The 23,233-nt window shown below is 55.4% G+C and overlaps 1 protein-coding gene across 3 annotated transcripts in view; it reads right to left on the bottom strand.

Moving 5' to 3' along the window:
- Positions 1-1,242: 1,242 nt before the first annotated feature.
- The window catches only part of DHRS3 (dehydrogenase/reductase 3), a 79,670-nt gene continuing 57,679 nt past the window's right edge, over positions 1,243-23,233 (bottom strand). For all 3 annotated transcript variants that reach the window (XM_056795756.1, XM_056795755.1, XM_056795757.1), the window contains exons 2-6: positions 14,889-15,032; positions 12,138-12,257; positions 11,748-11,986; positions 7,680-7,805; positions 1,243-1,648 (exon numbers count right to left, since the gene is read on the bottom strand). In XM_056795756.1, coding sequence (XP_056651734.1) covers positions 1,564-1,648; positions 7,680-7,805; positions 11,748-11,986; positions 12,138-12,257; positions 14,889-14,972 — 654 coding nt within the window. In that variant the 5' untranslated portion in view covers positions 14,973-15,032 and the 3' untranslated portion in view covers positions 1,243-1,563. The remainder of the gene's footprint in view (positions 1,649-7,679; positions 7,806-11,747; positions 11,987-12,137; positions 12,258-14,888; positions 15,033-23,233) is intronic.

Raw genomic sequence — 23,233 nt, 5'->3', positions numbered from 1 at the left:
GTTCCACTTCCTCATGTCATTATTCTTCTTCCCTTTCTCTGTACTCTGAACTGTTGTTTTCCTGAGTTCAAATCCTGTTTCATTGAGACAAGTAATTTCCAGTCTCCTTGCAAATGACTGCTCTCCAGATACTCTTTGATCCAGTGACACTGGCCTCCTTGTTGTTTCTTCCTGTCCTGCCTTGCAATACTTGCCACTCCATCTCTTGATTTCTAAGAATTTTCACTGACTGGCACCCATTCCTAGAATTTTCTTACTCCCCAGCTCTGCTTCCTGGTTCCCCTACTTCCTTCTAAGCTACAATCTTAGTTTCTATAAGAAATCTTTCTGTCTTCCTTAATGCTAGTGTCTTCCCCCAGTTAACAATTTCCATTTTATCCTGTCTGCATCTTTTTTGTACATCATTGGTCACATGTTGCTTCCTCCAATAGACAATGAGCTCCTTAATGGAAAGGATTATCTTTTTCTTTTTTTTTTTTAACCCTTACCTTCTGTCTTGGAATCAATACTGTGTATTGGTTCCAAGGCAGAAGAGTGGTAAGAGCTAGGCAATGGGGGTCAAGTGACTTGCCCAGGGTCACACAGCTGGGAAGTGTCTGAGGCTAGATTTGAAATTAGGTCCTCCCATCTCTAGGCCTGGCCCTCAATCCACTGAGCTACCCAGCTGCCTCCTTAGTGCACATTTTAAAAAAAGCAGGGTGTATGGCCTTGTGGGCTTAATCCTTTATGGGCCTATGAGCTTTACTCATGGGTTTGGACCACTCCTCCAACCCTGTCCAGAGGCCTAATAGGTGCCTGATAGCAATGGACAGAAGGACAAGATGAAAAAAATGTAGATTCTGTTCATCATTTTTACTAGTGGGAAAACAACTCAAAAAATATGCCCTGCCAATGGGGCCTCTGGAAGGTGTCCCTTCTGCAGATTAAGGAGGCCACATTTGATAACTCCTTAAACATGAATAGAAAGCTAGGAGATCAGCTCTTCAAGCTTCCAGTTTGGTAATTTCCATTTTAAATTCTTCCCCATCCTTACCCCCAATCCTATGGGGACCCGGAGTAGGGAAATCAGTTGTAGAGTTTGCAATGAATTTGCTGCTTGTGTGTCCAGAGTCCAGTGGAAGAGATTCTAAGAAAAAAACCTTTCAAAAGCCATTTCTTTTTATTTTCTGTTCTTGTTATGTTGTCAGGGGCCAACAGGGAACAGAAACCTCAAGAACAAAATCTCTAGACACTCTTGAGGAATGGTTTGACTATATAAGCAGATTTAATGATAAAACTCTAAAGAATTAGAAATATACAAAAATGTCAAGGCTGCTGTTTTTTTGTTTGCTTTTTTGCTTTTTGCCTTGTGGTGGGATAAGGGTCCTGTCCCTCAGTCTTGTGCAAAAGATCATGGCGCTGGCTCAGCAGTCATGTTTCCTCTCTGGGACAGGAGCAGTGCCCATGGGCACCCTGTAGCAGGGGAATGGTGCTGAAGGACAGGCCGCTGGAAGCCCTGCTATGGCTCCCTGAGGTTCTATCCAGGCTTCACTTGGCCTGGAGGATGTCTCTGTGTTTCTGTCTTTATGTCCGACCTTTGAAAGTGTTCATGCAGGTGTAGCTGCCAGAAAACTTGTGGATTTCCTCAAGTGCTGCTTGTGGGAGTATGCTGCAACAGAGAAAGGAGAACATGAGGGTCAGAGACAAACAGGATGTCTTCTCTTAACTTTAGGTTAGTCACACTCCCTTTCCCCAACCCATTTTTCCAGATGAGCTACAGATTGGCCATGACCCCTCCTTGTAACTATGACATTGATTTCTTGAACCTAATTGTAAAACTTTACATTTACCACTGCTCAGTCTTATTCAACTCTACCCTTTTTCTCTCCTAGCTTGGTGGCATCTCCAAACATGATAAAGCATACAACCACATAGACCTTTATCCAGATCATTGATAAAAAAATGTCAAACATCAAGAGTCAAGTCACATATCTCTGGGGCCTTCTCTTTGAAGTTCTGCTCCCAAGCTGACATCCAACCTTCAGTGACTATTCTTTGGGTCTGGCCCTTCATGCAGTCCCTGAATGCATCTAACTGAACTATCATCAATATTTTGACCGTGTTTGTAAAGTGGTTACCACAATGCTACACATAGTAGGTCCTTATTAAATGCTTGCTCCCTTCCCTTTTTCCTTCCAATCTTGATCTAAATACTGGCCACAATCCATGCACCACCTTCCTTACCCTCTGATTTTGTTTGTATAAAAGCTAAGTGTGAGTTCGAATCAGTGTTGTTTTTTAGTATATGGCAATAAATATTTTCTTTCACAAAGTGCTCATTTTGAGGAAGAAGCCTGCATTTTGAAGTGACCTATTAGCAGAAGCATAATGTACATTCTATACACATTTGTATAAGTTCCCCACTCAGTCCTAGCCCGTGATCATCTTTGTAATTTTCTGACTATAGTGAATGGAAATCCATATACCCCATCTAAGGACATTCAGTTTCTACCGCCAGAGGACTACTGGAGCAGCTTAGAAGTGCATTGTGGGATGGCTCTTCCAAACCAATGAGATCACCCGTCCACGGAGATATTTGAGAAATGAATGAAAGCATGGACCTGAGGATTTCCTTAGCCTTATAAAGATTGGCTTATTCATGATTTTGTTCAATTCAATAATTATTGTGAAATTGATGGTCTGGAAGAATTGGGGAAGTGTTTAGTCATGAATTCTAAACTAATCTATAGAAAAACAAATGGGGAGCCCTTTAAAGTAGGATTCATCCTGATACGATGAACGTAGCTAGCACTTATGATCATATTCATCCTTATCCACCACCAGGTGGGTCATCCTATTACAGCCCCATTTTATATGGAGACGATGACAAACAACTGATGTGTCTGAGGCAGAATAGGAACTCGGGTCTGGCTGACTTCAAGCTGGGCACTCAGTGCGCTGCTCCATCCATCTGGCCCACCTGAGCAGGAGCTTTCCCTGTCCTGGTAAGAAAGCCGACCGTTACTCAGCCCATTGTGAAGGCCTTGTGCTGGGCACTGTCCATGGTATGCAAAGGAAACCTCACCCTCAGCTCAGAGCGGAGAGGCACTTGTGACTTTTGGAAAGGAGTGCAAAAGCCCTTTGGGAGGCTGTGCGGGGTCCCACATTTCACAGAGAGTCAAGGGGAATCTTGCCGGCCACTCCTGGCTCTGCCCTCCTTCAGGTCCGATGGTGTGGGCTCAAGGCGAGTCCCTCTTGGCGTGCCCAGCTCCGATCCCTTCTGGAGGGCGCCGGCCACTTGTGGGGCCATCCACGATGGGTACCGAGTCCGTATCAAATGATGACTGGCTAAAGGAGTTGGGGCCTGTTCAGCTTGAAGAAGGGAAGGCTTGGGAGGTCAACGGGAGAAATGTCCTCAGATCTCTGGAATGCTGCCGTGTATAGGAAGGCTTACATTCATGGTCAACTCCAAAAGGCAGCCCCGGGGGGAGTCATAGAGAGTGCATTTTGGCTGGGGGGAGGGGCTGACTAGAGAGGGGGAAGCTGCCCCTCCTGGGGAAGTCTCTGGGCAGAGGCTGGAGGAGCATCTTTTCACTGCTGGAATAGGTTTTTCTGAGCGTGACTGGATAGATGGCCCCTTCCCAGGTCCATGACAGGCTTTGGTTCTCTGGAGTGGAGGAGGCACCCTGGAGGTCCCATCCCATTCTGTGGACGTGCCATAATCGGAAGGAAGCCATTGCAACAAGCCATGCGTATTCAATCATGGACCTCGGTTAGGGGCCGTGCGGAGAGGAAGCCTGGAGAACTGAGAGAAAGTTGGCCCAGAAGCCAGGAGGAGCTGAATTCAAGTCCCGCCTGACTGTTGCCCCTCTCCACACTTTAGGTGACTTGTTTGAGACTGTATCTTGAGAAGCCCCTGCTGTCCCTGGGGAGGCCTACTCCAGAGGGGCCACAAGGTGGTCCCTCTGCCTCTCTCCCCGGCTGCACTACGCCAGGCCCTGTGGCGGGGACCCTCTGCGTGGATCCTGAAGGCTCCTCCATCTAGGGCTGGAAAGGACCCGAGGCCCAGCGAAGGCCGGCACAGCCGGGATGTGCTCAGAACATCAGGGCTGAGCAGCTGTTCTTGAGAGGCAATGAGGCACCCCAAGTTCAGATCCTCCCGGCACCTCCCGGCTCAGCGACTCTAGAGAAGTTCCTGAACCTCTCGGGCCGCCGCTCTGCTGTTCTCTGGGTCCATGGTTCCTAGAACGGTCTCCGACCTCCCTGAGTAGAGGGGATCCCTATGGGGTGCCCCCACCCTCTGATCTCGGGGCTCCCTCGGCTCTCCCTGTGTCCCCAGCAACAGTCTACATCTCCTGAGAAGGAACAGCACCGGCTAAAGCTGACCTCCCGAGGGCCCTGAACCACATCCTGCCCTTCCTTGAAAGGGCCGGGCAGGTCCAAGCAGGAAGGGCTGAAGCCAAGTTTCAGGGGTTGCAGGAGGCTGATCCCTGTCTGGGCTGCGCCGAGTCCCCGGAGTCCTTGGCCAGCCCCCAGGCACAAGAAAGCTGGTTTGAGGCAGAAACCAGGAAGAGCCTTCCAGGAGTGAGCTGGGGCTGGGAGGGCCACGTGTGGGACATGCTGAGGACGTCCTGGAGCTGGGCGTGACTCGGCCAGGGTGGTCTCCATCACCAGCAGGCAAGCAGGGCAGCACGTGGGGCAGCAGCTCGCAGGGCAGCACGTGGGGCAGCAGCTCACGGGGCGGCACGTGGGGCGGCAGCTCGCAGGGCAGCACATGGGGCAGCAGCTCGCAGGGCAGCACGTGGGGCGGCACGTGGGGCGGCAGCTTGTGGGGCGGCACGTGGGGCGGCACGTGGGGCGGCAGCTTGCAGGGCAGCACGTGGGGCAGCAGCTCGCAGGGCAGCACGTGGGGCGGCACGTGGGGCGGCACGTGGGGCGGCAGCTTGCAGGGCAGCACGTGGGGCAGCAGCTCGCAGGGCAGCACGTGGGGCGGCACGTGGGGCGGCACGTGGGGCGGCAGCTTGCAGGGCAGCACGTGGGGCAGCACATGGGGCGGCAGCTCGCAGGGCAGCACGTGGGGCAGCAGCTCGCAGGGCAGCACGTGGGGCAGCAGCTCACGGGGCGGCACGTGGGGCGGCAGCTCGCAGGGCAGCACGTGGGGCGGCACGTGGGGCGGCACGTGGGGCGGCAGCTTGCAGGGCAGCACGTGGGGCGGCACGTGGGGCAGCAGCTCGCAGGGCAGCACGTGGGGCAGCACGTGGGGCGGCAGCTCGCAGGGCAGCACGTGGGGCAGCAGCTCACGGGGCGGCACGTGGGGCGGCAGCTCGCAGGGCAGCACGTGGGGCAGCAGCTCGCAGGGCAGCACGTGGGGCGGCACGTGGGGCGGCAGCTCGCAGGGCAGCACGTGGGGCGGCACGTGGGGCGGCAGCTCGCAGGGCAGCACGTGGGGCGGCAGCTCACAGGGCAGCACGTGGGGCAGCAGCTTGTGGGGCGGCAGCTCGCAGGGCAGCATGCGGGGCAGCACGTGGGGCGGCAGCTCGCGGGGCAGCATGTACCCCAGCACGCCCCCCCTCTTTCTTCTTCCCAGCCACCAGCCTGGGGGCACTGCCTGGGAGCCTGGAATACAGAGTCCTGCCCTGGTGCGCCCCTGGAGCCCAGAGGACAGCGGCAGATGATGCTCATCATCTGGGGCTCCTTTTCTGCCGTTGGCACAGGGAGTGCAGTGCGGACTTCTTTTCTTGGGGGGCGGGAGGAGCGCCTTTTCCCCCAGGAAGCAGCCTGCCCAAGTACTGGCGCCCAGGAGAGCCCATGGGGAGCCTTCCCAGCCCCAAAGGGGGGCCCGAGAGCCTCAGAAGGGCCCTGGAGAAGCAGGCCTCAGGGAGTGTGTGTCAGGCCGGAGAAGGGAGTTCTGGTGCCCAGAATGAGATTCCAAGTCAGGAGAGTCCTGCCAGAGGCTGCCTTCTAGGCAAGAAGAGCTTTCCCCAGTGGAGCCAGCCTGTGGCCTTCGGAGCAGCGAAGGGCCTAGTCTGGCCTCTGCCAGGCCTCCCAGCGGGCCAGCCTCTGCCTCTAGGAGCAGGGCCGGGAGCGGCAATTCCACCCATAAAGGGAAGGACCCGATGAGCAGAGTCCCATGCGGGCGGCCAAGAGACACCTGGAGCCCCGAGCGCCGATGCGCCCACCGTTACGCAGCCAGGATGGCTCCCCAGCGGCCTCCGCGCTCTGGGATTCCTCTCAGTGTCTATTGTCCTTAGTCAGGCCAGTGGTGCGGGGCCAGCAGGCAGCAGGCCCGGGGCTGGCCACCCAAGCGGAGCCTCTGAGCGGGCCGGGCCGTCGCGGTGCCTGCATCCACCTCCAGGGGAGGCCGTGATGATGGGAAAGGGAGGAGGCCGCCCTTCTGGGGCCGGCCCTTTGGATCGGAGCCCAGAGGCCGTGCGGGGCCAGGTACAAAATAAAGCACGAAGAGTTGTTTTTGCTTGTGTTAAGTGGTGGAGCGGAGGGAGCGCCAGGCTGGGAGTCAGGAAGACCTGAAGACAAATCAGCCCTGCCTTTGCCTGCCTCAGTTTCCTCATCCGCAAAATGGGGCTACTGAGAGCGCCTCCCTTCCAGGGTGTTGTGAGGATTGAATGAGATCTTTGTAAAGCACTTTGCAAACCTTAAAGTACTTCATAAATGCTCAATAGTATTACTATTGTTTTTTATCACAAGCATGCCCATCTTTCTCCACTAAATTCAACTCATTTCAACAAATGCTCATTAAGTGCCTCCTGCCAACGAAGTCCTCTGCCCTGTGCTAGGATGCTGGGACGACCGAGGACAGGAGTGCCGGGGAGAGTGCCGGCCTGCAGGGCTCTGTCTACACCGAGTGCCGGGGAGAGTGCCGGCCGGCCTGGCCTGCAGGGCTCTGTCTACACTGAGTGCCTGGAAGAGTGCCGGCCGGCCTGGCCTGCAGGGCTCTGTCTACACCGAGTGCCGGGGAGAGTGCCGGCCGGCCTGGCCTGCAGGGCTCTGTCTACACCGAGTGCCGGGGAGAGTGCCGGCCTGCAGGGCTCTGTCTACACCGAGTGCCGGGGAGAGTGCCGGCCTGCAGGGCTCTGTCTACACCGAGTGCCGGGGAGAGTGCCGGCCTGCAGGGCTCTGTCTACACCGAGTGCCGGGGAGAGTGCCGGCCTGCAGGGCTCTGTCTACACCGAGTGCCGGGGAGAGTGCCGGCCTGCAGGGCTCTGTCTACACCGAGTGCCGGGGAGAGTGCCGGCCGGCCTGGCCTGCAGGGCTCTGTCTACACCGAGTGCCGGGGAGAGTGCCGGCCTGCAGGGCTCTGTCTACACCGAGTGCTGGGGAGAGTGCCGGCCTGCAGGGCTCTGTCTACACCGAGTGCCGGGGAGAGTGCCGGCCTGCAGGGCTCTGTCTACACCGAGTGCCGGGGAGAGTGCCGGCCTGCAGGGCTCTGTCTACACCGAGTGCCGGCCTGCAGGGCTCTGTCTACACCGAGTGCCGGCCTGCAGGGCTCTGTCTACACCGAGTGCCGGGGAGAGTGCCGGCCTGCAGGGCTCTGTCTACACCGAGTGCCGGCCTGCAGGGCTCTGTCTACACCGAGTGCCGGGGAGAGTGCCGGCCTGCAGGGCTCTGTCTACACCGAGTGCCGGCCTGCCTGGCTCGGCTGGAGCACCAGCCCCTCCCCAGACCGCAGACACGCCCCGTACCTTTTCAAGATGACCAGGACGTGCATCGTCCAGGGGAGAAGGAGGAGCGCCTGGTTGAGCTGCACGGCTTCCACCGTCCTCCGGGCCACTGTCTCAGGCTTCAGCGGGGGGAAGAGGTTGGGAAACCTGGAAGGATGAAGAGAGAGGCCACGTGATGCCGCGGGTCTGTCCCGGGTACCTCGGCCCTCAGGGCCCGGATGAGCGGGCCGCAGGAGGGGGAAGGGACGGGCTCGCGGTGCCCCCCGCGAGGAGCGTCATCACGGCGAAGCAGCCGCAGCCGTGGGGGAAGGAGGCCGGGATGGGCCAGGCAGGCAGGGCCCAGCCACGGGCCGACTCAAAGGGAAGTGACCTGGAGGAGGGGCAGAGAGGCTCTGGGAGGCTGGAATACAAGCGCCTCCTGGTCACGAACGAGCATTTGTGAAGCCCTGCTGTGGGCTCGGTGCAGGGGACACAGAGCTGCTGCCTTCCACACGCTCACAACCTAATGGAGGAGACAACACGCAAACCCCGATGAGAGGACCTGCGGGGAGTCTCGGAGCAGACTTGAAGGAAGCCAGGAGGCCGAGGTGAGGAAGGGAGCCCTATCCGGGGAGGGGCGACCGCCGGAGGAAATGCCTGGAGCGGCAGGGAGGCGCGTGGAGGCCCGGTGGCTGGATAAAAACACACCTGCGGAGGGGCGTAAAAATAAGAGAGCCGGAAAGCGCTTAGACAAGCCAAAAAGGGAAGAAAAGCAAAGGGAAGAGGCCGAGGCCGGCATGGCCGAGACTTCCACAGACGACTGGAGATGGTCCAGATGGAGGCTGAAATGTTGGGATTGAAGCCTGCAGAACCTGTCAGGCTGTTTGCCGGCTCGGGGAGGGTGAGGAGGGCCGGAGAGAACTTAGAACTCAGAATGTCAAAAACGGTTTGTACGTGTCAGGGGGAAAATCAAAAGAGCATTAAAAATTCCTTATAATCTGGCAAGAATAGAGAAAAACCGGTTGCGAAGGTGGAAACAAGAAGGACTGATAACAGATGGGCTCCGTGGAGGAGCCCAACTGAAGGCTGGGGAAGGCCACAGAGAAGAGGGAAGGGCTGGAGAGCAAAGCCAAGGAATTCCATGTTGTCACGCCCCGCTCAAGCTCTCTCTGGGAGCCCCCCAGGCAGATGGCGATGCGAGGCAGCGCAGGGGAGCAGGCCGGAGGGCCACCCTCACGGGTCTGGCCACTGGCTTCATCCCCAGGAGAGAGGGTGGCGGGACAGAGCCTGGGGGACCCCGTGGTCCTTGGGCGACCCACGAGGGATCCGTGTCCCGAGAACCGGCACAGGAAAGCGTCTCCGGGAGGAAATCAAGAAGCACGAGGTGTCCGATGCGGAAATGAAGAGATCGCGAGCATGGTGGGAAGCTAACGGTGGCGGGCAGACGGTTTAGAGGGAAGAGAGCAAAGCGCAGGGAAGCGCTTTTTTGCCCCTCTCTACGGTTCCGGGGCAGAGGGGCAGGGAAGGCCCCGCAGTTGGGGTTCCGGGACTCGCCGGGGGTCATCCAACGAGGAAACATCTAAGAAGAAACGGAGATCTCCCATCCTGGGGCTGGCGCTGCCACCCGTCCCCGTCATCTCAAGGCATTCAGGTACCACAAGGAAGGGTGATGCGGAGCAACAGCGGGCAGGAATGGCCAGATCGAAAGAAGGATCATTATGGAGGGAGACCCGGGCACGTGTGGGCTGCCCATGGGCAGGGAGGGAGGAGCAGAAGGGAGTGGAACAAGGGGAGACTTTAACACGGGAAATCGAGAAGGAATGGAGGCCTTGGGAAGGCGGCAGTGAAGCCTCCCCTGGGGAGGTTCCACGATGCAGCGGAAAGATCACACGGATGCTAGCCCAGAGGACTTGGGTTCAAATCCTGTCTCTCAGTCTGGCTCCCTGGGTGACCTTGGACAGCCTGTTCCCGTGGCAGAGGGGAAGGCGTGCTTCTGTGGAGTTCTTATGCCGGGGATGAAATCCCGAGTCTGCTGCCTTGGCTGCTGGTTGGCACACTGGAGAGAGAACTGGAAGACTCCTCAGCCTGAGCCTGAATTTGCCCTCAGACACTCCCCAGCGGGTGGCTCTGGGCCAGTCTTAATTCTGTTTGCCTCAGTTTCCTCCCCTGTCGAGTTGGGCAAGGAAACGGCTGTTCCAGGATCTTTGCCCAAAAGGCAGCGTTTACCCAAAGGAGTCAGGAAGAGTCAGACAAGTTAGACAATGACTGACCCACCACACGTGTCCCTTCTAGCTGGAGCAGTCTCTGATTTTAGATTCGATGTGACCTCGTGGGAAAAGCATGGAATGCTGGGTCAGAAGGCAGCTGGATGCCACGGTGGGCGGCGTACTGGAGATCCGAGTTCCCATCTAGCTTCAGGACTCCACCGTTAGGTGGCCCTGCCAGTCCCTCCCCAGGCTGCCTCGGGGAGCCCAGGCGCAGGCAGGCTGGAGAAGGGGGGGAACGCCGGCAGGCCATGGGGAGGGAGAGGCTGGAGAAGGGCCCCGAGGGGGGACCGGCCGGGGACGCTCCTTGCAGTCTGTCCCTCACCAGGGCCGTGCCAGGGCCGTGAGCAGCGGCTCCCTCGGCTCTGCGCTCCGTCTCCACGTGCGCATCCCGGGACTCAGCTGCCCCCCAGCCTGGGGCCTCGCCTCGTACTGGGGTCTGCAGAGGGCCGAGCGCCGAGGAATGCTTGTGGAGGACTTGGGGCCGCAGGAAGGGCTGGCGGGCCGGTCCCTCACCGGCGGGTCCTCAGGAGGCCCGGAGGGGCTTTCTAGCACTCAATGAATGAACTTTCCAGCCTTCCTTCTTTAAAGCGGCTGCTCCACTGGGCCAGCGTCACATGGATCCACGATCCCGCCCCTTCGGTTTTCCCGGCGCAGACCAGAGCCGTCCGTGTCCCCTCAAAGCGCCCCCCAGGCTCCGGCGGGCAGCCTTCCGTGATTTCTCTTGGTCCCAAGGCCCGCCTGCCGTCCTCGGAGAGGGCCAGCAGCCCAATTTCTCTTCTCTGCTCATCAGACCTCTCTGGACGGGCCTCCTTCGGCCCCCGTTCACCGCCCACCCTGAGAACAGCGATAAGCCAACTCTACCAGCCCCGGGAGGGAGACAGACGGCGGGCTGGTGGCTCACTCTCACCACCGGCTTACAAGTGAACGCAGCTCTCCAGGGAACGGACATGCATTTTAAGAAAACTCTAATGGCAATGCCCGGTAAGAAGATCTGTCATCGTTATTAAGAAAAATCCTTACTTTCTGTCTTAGTAACAACTCTTAAGACAGAAGAGAAAGGATGAGGCAATGGGGGTTAAGTGACTTATCCAGGGTCACCCCGCTAGGAAGTGTCTGAGGTCACATTGGAACCCAGGACCTCCTGCCTCTGGGCCTGGCACGTTCATCCACTGTCCTGTCTAGCTGCCACCTTCTATCTTCACAGATGGGGACCAGCACTCTCCCCCGTGCACTGTCTTCCTATATCACGGGATTCTTAACCACTGAGGGTCCATGAATCTTTTTTAAATAAATATTCTGATAACTGCAATTCACTATATTTGGATTCATTTGGATTCTGTGTATCTTATTTGTGCATTCAAAAGCATCATTTTGAGGAGCTCATAGGCTTCGCCAAACTGCACAGAAAGTGATTCATAAATGCTTGTTTCTTTTCTTCTTTCCACATCACCCAAAGGTGAAGAAGGGGGGGGAGGGAACAAAGATTTAGTAAGCACCTACTAGGTGCCGGGCCCTGAGCCGAGTGCTTGACAGAGAATACGTCATTTGATCCTCACAACCACCCCAGGATTATTCCCATTTTAGAGAAGAGGAACTGAGGCGGATCAAAGTAAAGTGACTGGTCCTGGGTCACACAGCTAAGTGGCTGAGGTTGGATTCGAACTTGGGCCTTCCTGCCTCCAGGTGCAGCCCTGCTGCCTGTTAGGATGAAAGTTCCTTAAAGGCAGGGACTTCTTCCTCTTCGCCCCCCCCCCCAGGTTGGCAGAGGGTGCTTTGGGGCACCCGGCACTTTCGCTGTCATTCCATCTCCTGAGGCTGCTGGGGGGGAGCGGCTGATACTCACCTGACCCGCATTCCCTGGAACATCTCGGTGCTGGTGTGGAAGGGCAGGACGGTGGTGGCGTTGACCCCCGGGCAGTCCAGCAGGCCCAGCGTCAGACTCTCCATGAAGGCGAAGGCGGACGCCTTGGAGGTGCAGTAGTCGATGGCTCCGGGGATGGCCGACAAGGCCAGGACCGAGTTGAGGCACACGATGTGGCCGTTCTGGAGCTCCAGCATCCGCGGCAGGAAGGCCTTGGTGGTCTGCGCAGAAACAGGGAGTCAGCGGGGCCGCTAGGGCAGGGCTCCCCCCCAAGGGCGTGCCCGGGGGCATCCGGACTGCTGCTTACGGGGCCAAACAAAGACCCAAAGCCTGCGGCAGGCCCAGCCGTGCCCCCCCCCCAGCCGCTCCTACCCAGAACTGTCCCAGCGTGTTAATGTGCTGTGACTTCAGGAGGGCGTCGTCGTCACTGTCCATCAGGCTCTTCCCGTGGACCACAGCAGCATTGTTGACCAGGATAGTGATATCCCCGACCTGGAACAAGAGGAGGAGAGCAGAGCCTCCTTAGACCAGGGGACGGGCGACTCACCCCTCACCCTCACTGGATGGCTCGGAGATTCCTTCTTTGTTTCCCGTCATTAAAACTCCTCTTCCTGCAAGACTCAGCTCGCCTCCTCCTGGATGCCTACCCTGATTGCTCTAGTCAAAAGTGGTATCTCCCTTCTCAAAGTTTCCTAGAATATCTCATCTGGTTCCCTTTGCTCACTCTATTGCACGAATACTATGCTTATTTGTGTTCCTGGTGCTTTTAATGACTGCAGGCTCCCCGGGGGCAGGAAATATAGGCTTCAGCTCCACTTAGCAAGGACCGAGCTGGGCACTGTTGGAAGAGGGACCTCAAGGACCTCAAGGCGCTTCCGTTCCTGGAGGGGGAGTAGACGGAGATGTCAAGGACGAATGGTTACGAGACTGGAAATGACTTTGGTTTTGTGCCTTCATTCCTCTATTTATTTTTTGTGTTGATACGTATATCCTCTGCGCACAGGTATGGACACAGCCTCTATAGACCCCACACACCCGCCCAGATAGCCTTCCTACACCTCTGGTCCACCCACGGACGTGCATTGATAATTCTACAGACCCACAAATCCCCGCTACATCCCCCACTACATATCTAGGCGCATTTAGATGCCCCCCACCTGTACATGTGTGTGCACACGCACACGCCATGACACACGCACCCTTTAGTTTTTAGAGTGGCTAATATACCGCTGGTAGAACTGAATGGAATCCTGACCATGTGGGGGTGGTTTTTGGGCGGGGGGCAGGCAGACGCCGGATTCTGTTATTCTAAGTCTAGCGAGCATAAGGGAAGAGTCTCTGAAAGATGCCTCAACTTTAACTGTGACTTGGGGACTTGTCCATGCGTACAGAGCCCTCTAGCCAATAAAATACTAAATGCTTAATAAATGGTCTTTGAATGAATATGAGAAATCAGCCACTGAATGAAGGGTGGAGAAGGAAAGAATAAAAGTGCAAGGTTGGGCAGGTAAGAGTGATCCAAACTTCTTCGGGTTCTTTCCATTCATGAACATGGGCTGGGCTACCTCTGTACCATGATCTACCCTAGGGAGAAACTCTTCCCATTATCCCCTGCCCACCCCCTCCTGGGGGCAGGGAAGAGCAGAGGTGGCCCAAGCCCTCGGCCCCTTAAGTCCATTGTCTGGCATCATGAGATTGGACCTGGACACTCTGAAGGACATCCACTTTGAGTAAAGCACTTCTCTATGGCCAGATTAAAGTGAAGGCATCTATCCATCCATCCCCCTCTCCTCCCTCCCTTCTGTAAACCTTAAAATTTCTTAGACTTATAAATGTTGGAAATTTCACCATTGGGAAATTTCATACTTGGAAAACTTCTTACTGATAGTCTATTGGAATGTGAACCCCATTGGCATGGGAGGTTCCTCCTCCTCCCTTCTTAAGATTACTTTAGGACAGAAACCTTTTGCTGAACAATGGAAAGGGCTTTGACCTATGCTTAAGCATAGATCAAAATTTAATTATTCCAATCTCCACCCTACTCAGGGTAACAGGATTTAGGAAGGGCTGCAGCAAAGGATCAAGATTTAATTATTTGAGAATATGACCTTCAACAGACATGTGCAAAGCCACAGACCTCTGGGCGGTCCTGGGTTAAGCTAGAGCCACCATTGGCACAGGGAAGACATGGACAGTGATTGGTAGATGTGAGAACTGAGGGGAGGGAACTTGGATGGTTTCCTTAAAGATAGCGGGGTCTGAGGACTAGGGGGTGGTTGGAGAGTTTTTGCTCTGAGAGGTTGTGCTCTGAGAAGCTTGCTCTGAAGGAAGCTGGAAGGTGGAGGCCCCTGAGACTGTTTCTCCATTTTGGTCACGTGAGTGATAGGGACTGATCTCCTTTCTTTGCCTCAGCTATCTAAGGGCTTGGGCCTTTTGGCCCAGCCTAAACAGAGGGGGTATTTAAGCCCTATTCCTCTCTCTCTCTCTCTCTCTCTCTCTCTCTCTCTCTCTCTCTCTCTCTCTCATACTTTTCTTCCTCCTGTTTGTAATTAAACTCCATAAAAAGTTGACTGCTGACTTGAGTTTTCATTAAGGAATTACAGAGCTGAATTCCTTGGCGACCTTAAATTAATATATATCAGTCTTTTAAAGTGATTTCCTTGTCACACTTCCTTCCTCCCTCCCTCCCCTCCCTTCCTTCCTTCCTCCCTTCCTTCTTCCCTCCTCCCTCCCTTCCTTCCTTTTCTCCATCCTTCCTTCCCTTTCTTCTTTCCTTCCCTCCTTCCTTCTTTCCTTCCTCCCTCCCTCCCTCCCTTCCTTCCTCCTTCCCTCCCTTCCTTTCTTCCTAAAAACCCTTTCTGTCTTAGTAACAACTCTAAGTCAGAAGGGCAAGGGCTAGGCAATTAGGATTAAGTGACTTGCCTAGGAAGAGTCTGAGGCTAGATCCTCTCCACTCCAGGTGTGGTGCTCTCTCCACTGTGCCACCTTATTTAATAACTCCAAAGGCATTTCTTTAAACACCCCTGAACTTTGTCCATGCAAGCATCTCCCGCAGGGCTTCTCCACCTCTTCGTCTGATTTCAAGAGAGGCCCCGGCCTACTTCTCCTTCCCAAACCTCCTACCTTCTCTCGAACAGCTTTGGCCGTCTGATAAACTTCTTCTCGGTTGCCCACGTCACAGATAAAATAGTGGCATTCGGTGCCCATCAGCCGGATCTCTTCTGTGGTCTCCTTCAGGCATTTCTCAGTTCGCCCCCAAAGGATGATCTGAAAATGGGAAGAAACATAAATATCAAAGAGAAAATCAAAACCAAGTATTTTATGAAAAATGCTAACAGAATTCAGCAAGACCATTCAGCCTTTCCAATAATCATGGTGACATTTACATAGCACCTTGTGAGGTCCACACGTGGATTCTTCCTTGATCACACAACGATGCTGGGGGGGGGTCACTTATTGGTTCCCCTATTTTTCCTGGGGCTCAGAGTATGAATAAATTGTTTAATGAAGCTCTTTTTTTTTAATAGCCTTTTCTTAGCGTTTCTGCCCTTTTGTCCATGATAGTTAATTGTCTCCCTCACCCGATGGAGCCTCTTCTGCAGACGCTTGAGGTGGAGAAAGGGGACCCTGGTCTTTCCAATGCCATATTCTCTCTCCTGCCTCAACTAATCCAGCATTTATGATTCCTTGGGGACAGTTTCCCTTTCTGTCTGCTGGGTAAACCAGTACCGTAATTTTGGGGGATATTCACATGGGTTGGGATAGATTAAGAATTCTAAGCACTCATTTGTAAGTGAAGCATCTGATGTCTGAAATGATCAATTCTCCATATTCATTCATGCTTTTCCTAGGCAATCCTTATAGACTAGTTGGCACAAAGGCCTTTATCTGAAAATAGTGTCTAACATTGATTTTTTATTTGATTTAAAAAACCCAACCTTTATTTTCCATCTTAGAATCAGTACTTGTATTGGTTCCAAGGCAGAAGAGTAGTCATGGCTAGGCAGGGGACCTTGAGTGACTTGTCCAGGGTCACCCAGCTAGGAATTGTCTAAACCCACATTTGAACCCGGGACTGCCCTTCTCCAGATCTGACTTTCTCTCCACACAGTCACCTTGCTGCCCCTCTCTTGGATGAAAACAAAACAAAACACAACAAACCATATTAAATCTAGAATCCCCCCATCCCTAAATCAGATTTATTTCCACTAACTCATCTGAATCAAGGAGCTTTAAATAAACGAGTTTCTCTATTCCAAGTAGCGAGCAGGGGGAAGAGAGAATGGCAGCTGTCGAACGGATCCAGACCGCTCCGAAGCTGGCAGCCCAGTTGTGGTCGCTGGCCATTCCCAAGGATGTGGACGCGCCTGGAAGGCCCCAGAGAAGACGGTCACGTCGCTGCTCTGAGTGATGTCCTGTTTCACACAGCAAGTCATAAACTGTGGTCACTCATGACCTCATTACGGGTAGAAAATACAAACTGATCTAAAAAGGCTTTGGACACATTCATGAATGACAGAACATTAGGGGGCTCCTCGGACGAGCCGGGCTCTGGGTGATCTTGACCACCAGGCCTTCCTCGGCTGGAGAGTCCCTCAGGGCCTCTGTTAATGGACCGAGACCTGAGCCCGGCGGGAGGGGGGGCGGTTAGGTCTCTTCCCGGCGGTCACAGGTGGCCAACGTCCCTTCTAACCTCGGCTTCAGTCCTTGGATGCAGAGAAATAGGAAGGCACCCGGCAGGCGCTCCGCACCCTTTCAGAACGCCTGATCCGAGGGCTGAACCTGTCTCCTCCTTCCTTCCCTAACTCACCACTTAGCCAAGATCCTGGCTCACAGCAGGTGCTGCATAAATGGTGCCTGGGAGGGCAGGGGCTCTTGCTGAGGCGTTGGGGTTGGGTTTTTCTTTTTTTGAACCCTCGCCTTTCCTCTTGGAATCTATACTGTGTATTGGCTCCAAGGCAGAAGAGCGGTCAGGGCTAGGCCATGGGGGTCAAGGGACTGGCCCAGGGTCACGCAGCTGGGGAAGAGAAGCCTTCCTGACTAAGCCCAGTGCACTGCCTGCTGCCCCTCTTTTGTGTATCTAAATAGCCCCTGTGGGGACAGGCCGCACAGAACTCTCCATTAACATTCAGTTTCATCAGTACTTACACACCGTGGGCAGAGAGGAGAGGGACAGAACGTGTGACAGCAAGCCGGATTACAGCTGAACCCAGAGACAGATGAGGTCACTGAAAGAAAGCCCAGGCTGGGAGTGGAGGGGACCCTGGCACCGGAGGGTTCTGAGCCGCCATGCCTGCTCCCCCCTGAAAGGAAGCCCCCGGATCTGCGCAGAACCCCGACTCTCCATCCCTCCAAGACCCCGAGGGCCCTGCTGGACAGGCCACCCCCTTCTCCCGGGATCCCGGAAAGGAGGAGGCAGCCCCAGGTCCGGGCAGAGCTAAGAGCTGTCTGGAGTTGTTCACACAACAATGACGCGCTTTTCTATTGCGCCTCAGGCGTAAGTATTGCCGTCCTGTCTTTCAGGCGAGAAGGACGGGGAGACGGAGGGGCTTTTGTGCATGCAGGCCGGGGATCTGTGCGGCGTGGATGTTGGGGGGGGGCAGAGGAACACCTCAGCCGGGCAGGGATCCCTGGCACGAGGGGAGGAGAGCGGACGGCTGTGCACGTTCTTGTCCCTGGCCGCCTCGGTTTCCCCAGTGGCTCTCTGGGTCAGAAGCCCCTTCTTGGCTGGGCCTGGAAAAGCCAGCGCCCGGAGGCTCTTCTGTGCCAGACGGTGACTTGGACATTTTGGAGAAGTCGGGCCCAGGGATCGTCTGGGCTGAGAAAGCTGGGGAGGCAACGAAAGGCGGCCCAGGGCCGAGGCAGCGAGTGCGAGCCTTCTCCAGCTCCCCTCCCCGGCCGGCGAGGGGAGACGTTTGGCCAGTAGCAGGAAGCCAGGGAGGCTGAGCGGGGCTGGAGGCTGAAGCCAGCCTTGCCTTATCCATCTGGGAACCAGAAGAATGATTTCCTTTGAATGAAGAGGCGTCTGATGGGTCTCCCTAAACCCCAGACTCGTGATGGGTCCCCATCTGAGGGGCGGGCTTGGATCCTGGCTGACCTCAGCGTGCGGCCGTGGGCGAGCCCGCAGCGGCCTGCGAGCTCGGAGGGCGGCCGGAGGGCTGGGAAAGGTCGCGGAGTCATTTCTGTGAGAGGGAGCCCTCAGAGGAGGCCATCTTTCCTGCCCAGCTAGGTCGGCGCCTTCTTTGTAAGCGGGGCTGTTAGCCGCTTGCCTCAGGTCCAGAGAAGGTGAGCATCTGGCTCAGGGTCACACAGCCAGCGTGTGTCTGAGCCCAGGCTCACGGACTCTGGGCTGGGCTTTTCTCTACTCTGCTGCTCTTTGGCTCGTACTAGAAGCGTCACAAATGCTTGTGGGGCTGACCTGAAGCCCCGCTGCGAGGAGGAAGTGACCCCAATGAAGGAATACCCTCATGGGCCAGCCTTGGGGGTCGGCTTTTCAGAATCGGCTTCAAACCTTTTAAAATTGGGGACAAGGATGTCCCCTCTTCCCCTGCCCACCTCCGACCTACCCTGTTCAGTGGAAAGCGCAGCCACCCACCACCCACGACGGACCAGGAAGTTAGGTCGTCCGAGTGGTAGATGGGGTGCCGGACTTGGAGTCCAGGATGAACATCTCGACCCAGCGAGGTGGCTCAGTGGATAGAGCGCCGGGTCTGGAGATGGGACATCCTGGGTTCCAATCTGGCTTCAGATACTTTCTAGCTGGGTGACCCTGGCCAAGTCACTTGACCCCCATGGCCCGGCCCTTCTCGATGCTCTGCCTTGCAGCTGATTCTAAGACAGAAGGTGAGCGCTTTTAAAAGAAAAAACAACAACAAAACACCAGAACAAAACAGGGAGAATCCCATCCCATCTCAGGCGACTGCGGAAGCCTGGGCAAGTTTCTCCATCTTGCTGCGCGCCATCTGCAGCACGGCGGCGCTGGTCTAAAGCTCCTCACTCTGGGGGCCACTGAGCCCAGCCTGGTGGGGCCCTGGGGCTGGGGCCGGGGGAGGGGCTCCTGGATCTGAAAGGGACCCTGGGAGCAGGATGGGAAGAAGAAAAGAGCTGTCCAACTCTGCTCCTCTCTGGCTTCAAGACAGGGTCTCACTGGCAACTGGGCTGCAAGTTGGGGCGTTGCTGGCAGCCAGAGGGATCCCAGCAAGAATCTTCATAATAGACCCAGACACAGGGACCTTGTTTCTTTGAATTCCCATTCATTCAGGTTATTTAGAGAGGGGCTGGGGGAGGAGAGAAAATGTCATCTCTCTTCTTGGACAGGTAGCTGCCAGGCCTGGATCAGATCCAGCCACTGTCTCTCGGCCTCCCCCCAGGTCCCTCCAGCCACCATCGGGGCAGGGGGGAGGGGGCAGAGGGGGACGATGGCCTTCTCCCTCCCCAGGCCCCCACCCCTTCCCGCATTCAGGGACACTGCCCCTCCCCCCGTCCCAGATCCCCTCCCATGGGAGCCCGGCTCTTCTTTCAGAAAGTTACTGACCAGAAAATTGGGGAGGGCAGCAGCCCAGCAGGGTGGGTAATCCCCTGGGGGGGGCAGCTCTGGGGTGGGGGGGCCTCTCTGCTCCAAGTGACCTCAGAGTGACCTCCTCCAAGGCTGACCAGCGCCCGGGAAAGGGGATAAGAGGAAACTCTCTTCTGCCCCTGCAAAAATCAGGGATCTTCCCCGATGGGTGGGGGAGAAAGGACAGAGAACAACCCTGCCTGCTCTCCAACCAGCTTTCAGGGCATGCTGGGGAGAGCTAGCGGCCCGCCTAGGAAGGTTTGCAACACGAGAGACATTGGATGTGGAAACTGAGGCCGAAAGAAGCTCAGGTCCTTCTCGGGTCCTAGATGGCGGGTGGAAGCCAAGGTCTGGCTCCAAGTCCTCGAACCCCAGCTTCAAGGTCTCTCACGCTGCAAGGCACTCCTTGCACAGTCCCTGGCTCGCTTGTGATACACAGCAAGGACACAGGAGCAACATGGTGGCTGACCTCGCTGGAGGTCCGTAAGAGCTCCGCAGGTAGAAGAGGCCACAGCGGCTGGCTACCCTCGCCCACTTTACAGAGGAGGAAGCGGAGGCCCTCTGCCCAGCGTCTCTTCCTCAGCGCCCCTCCCAATTATTCCGTCTGTCTGTACCCCATCTCTCCTGCCCCCCTCGCCTGGGCGTGCCGCAGGGCGACAGCCAGAGCTTCTCTGTATTCTTTGGCGTCTCAGCCGGGGCGGCCACACAATGGATGCTTATGGATAAGGACGCCGTCATGCTCCCAGTCCGTCCCTCCTGCTGCCTTCTCCCCAGCCACAGAGCCTTTCTTTTCCAGAGAGGACGCGGGTTCGAGGGACTCCAGCTGGATTTGGTGGGGCGTCTGCCTGACAGAAGGATGCTCGAGGCCCTTTGAGGAGAACAGGAGAAGGTCTACTCCAGGCTTCCCCACGCATGAGGGGCCACAGCTTTAGGGGCTGCCTGATTTTGTTTTATGAAGCCCGGACCTTCTCATAGGCCGCAAGGCGCATTAGGCCGTTAGGGCTGAGTGTCTTGCCCACATACCTAGGAGGTGTCTGAGGCCACATCTGAATCCAGGACCTTCCCTTTCCATGCCTGGCTCCCTACCCACTGAGTTGCCCCTTAGGTCTGGGGCTTCGAGGGGACTCGGCCCCAGGCCGGAGGCAGGGGAAAGAAGGCCAGCTTTATAGACAGGGCTGAGACACCAGAGGCGAGCACGGCTCGCTGCCGTCTAGGCCAGGGTGCGAGGACAGCTCATGAGGTGGGGGAGCCTTTGGGAGGGCTTTAAAGGGAGCCAGGCTGGGTTTGCCGGAGGGCAGACAATTTGGAATAGCTGTCAGTGAGGCCTGGATGGGCCAGTCCTGGACTGAGCTTCCTCTGGAAAGAAACAGAGGAATTCCTGGACCACTCTGGCCTGGAGCCAAGCAGAAGCCCCAGCTGATGGGGGGCCCGAGAGGAAACTGATGTCAAGAGGCGAATGGGGCTGTTGCTTCATTTGGATGTCTGCAGGGGACCGTGTAGTGGGAGGGCCCCAAGCTTGTCCCTGGCCCATGTCAACTCCAGCTGGGGATCTGGGTCACGGATTAAAGTGATAACTTGAACAGGGCTTTAGATGGTCCGAAATGCTTCATTATTTCACCATCTTCCTCCCTCATCAGGTCTTTTTTCTCCTGCCCCCAATTTCCTTGAATTTACTTCTCCATGTTGTACTGTTTCTCTTGAGGAGAATACAAGCTCTTGCTGGGCAGGACAAACAACTTTGTGTGTGTCCTCCATGTTTAGCAAAGTGCCTCCAATATTATATTATGATATTATACAAAAATGTTCCTTAATACATGTAGTCAAATTGAGTTTTCTACCGTGTAGACGATCCTACACTGACTTTTCTTTGCCCTTTGAATTTTCTAAGTCAATCATGCCGACGTGTTCAAGGATTCACACCCAAGTGTGCATAAATGTGTAACTCCTTGACTTTGCAGATACCGACAGACCTGGACAGCCCAATCCGAATCCCACCTTGAATCTACGATCCCATCAAATCACTTGATCTTTTTGGGACTCAGTTTCCTCATTGGTAAAATGGGAGCGGGCAGGGTTAGCTGGTCCCCTCGAGATCTAGATTTCGGTCCAATACTCTATGGAGCAGATAATTCAATGGACTTGTTCAAGGTCACACAGGTAATAAGTGTCTGAAGCAGGACTGAGGTGTGAGAAAGGCATGATGGAACGCCAAAGGGGCCCCGAGTTCTGGCGCAAGGACTCGGGTTACTTCCTGGATAGGTTGGGGGAGGGCAGCTTCTCTCCAGCCCAGGTCAGGGAGCCCCTCTCCTCTCCAGCTCAGGATGAATGTCTGCGGGCCCCCTGGGGCCTCCGCTTAGTACAGGAGAAGCCTGGGGCGGGCCAGGGAAGTGGAGGGGGTGTTGCTTGCTATTAACCAGTCCCCAAGTGGGCCACAGAACTGTCCAGTCTTTGAGGCTTGAATGGGGAGGAAACAAAGAAGAGGCCCTGGGGACAAACAATGCCAGGAACTGGCTTTGTCCCCAAAGACCAGACCAGAAGGGCTCTTCCAAGGATGGGGGGGTGGGGAGGGGACTGGGGGAGGGCCCTACAGAGAGAGGGGGCAAGGAAGGAAGGAAGGGAGGGAGGAAGAAAAGCAGAAAAGCATTATAAGTCCATCTGGCCGAGCTTTTCAAAAGTCCCCCTTCTGTTTGCTTTGATGTTTGATGTTCCCAGAAAAGCCCCATCTCCTTCAAGGTGCAGCTGGCCTGCCTGGCTCCCTCTGCACCCCTCGCTCTTCCTACTCCTGCCCCTTGGCTTGTCTCCCCACACACAACTTGGCTTCAAACGAAAACGGCCATGGCAGGACTCAGGAAATGATGAAGACACTGAAACTCTTGTGGGAGAAAGCGGTCCCGTCCTGAGAGCTGGCAGCTAGAGAGGGAGGACTTCCAAACCATGGACATCTCCCTAAGCAAACGGAAACCTAAAGGGAACACAGGGAACAAAGGAGAAGAGTTCCGGTCCCAGGGAAGCCCAGGATCCTGGAGAACTATGACGAGGGCCCTTAGCGGCCACCTCCACCTCCCTCCACCCGTTTTACAAATGGGGAAACTGATCGGTGCCTCAAGTCCAATAACTAATCAGTCTTAATTTTTCAAGCTGGACACACAGAAAAAGATCATATAATCCAACTCCAAGGAAAAGAGGAATCAGGGGGCGTGGCCTCAAACCCCTGTCTTCTTCCTGATTTGTTCTATGATTAAGGGCAAGTGACCATACCTAAGGCAGATGGAAAGGTTGATAGGAGACAATTATATGTAACCGATTAAGAACTGCATAAAAAAGCAGCCTAAAGAGTGTCATCTGATGCCTGGAAGAGAAGGTGGACTGGCCTGTGAGAAGAACAAGGCATGGAGAGTCCCTTACCCAGGACATTCCATTTCCACAGGGGCCTCTGCCCTGGCCCACCCTCCTGCCTGGAAAACATTTCCTTCTGCTCCTCCTCCTCCTCCTCCTCTTCCTCCTCTTCGGCTGCCTCTGGGAAGCTTTTTCTGATCTCCCACTGGCTGGTGCCTGACCGCCCCCCCCCCCCCAAGTATCCTATAATTATTTTGTGTCTGCCTATATTTGGATATTTGGTCTCTCATTGGATTGTAAGCTCCTTGAAGGAGGAACTTATTCATTTATGTATTTATATTCAAAGTGTCTAATATGTATCTGTCCCACAGTAAGAGCTTAATAAGTATTGATGTCAAGAGAAGAATAGCAGGAAGGTGGACCCCCTGAGGGGGATTTATGGGAAAGGAGAAGTGAGAAACGTCTTACAAAATGAGAGAACGTGGTTGGGCTGTGATTTAAGTGACATTCACACTGGAGAAGTTAGAGACCATCTAAGTACAGAACCTGAGTGGGCCTTAGTTTCCCTACTCTAATC

This window comes from Monodelphis domestica, chromosome 4, assembly GCF_027887165.1.
Source record: "Monodelphis domestica isolate mMonDom1 chromosome 4, mMonDom1.pri, whole genome shotgun sequence".
NCBI lineage: Eukaryota > Metazoa > Chordata > Mammalia > Didelphimorphia > Didelphidae > Monodelphis > Monodelphis domestica.
This window is presented reverse-complemented; position numbering and strand designations above follow the sequence as displayed.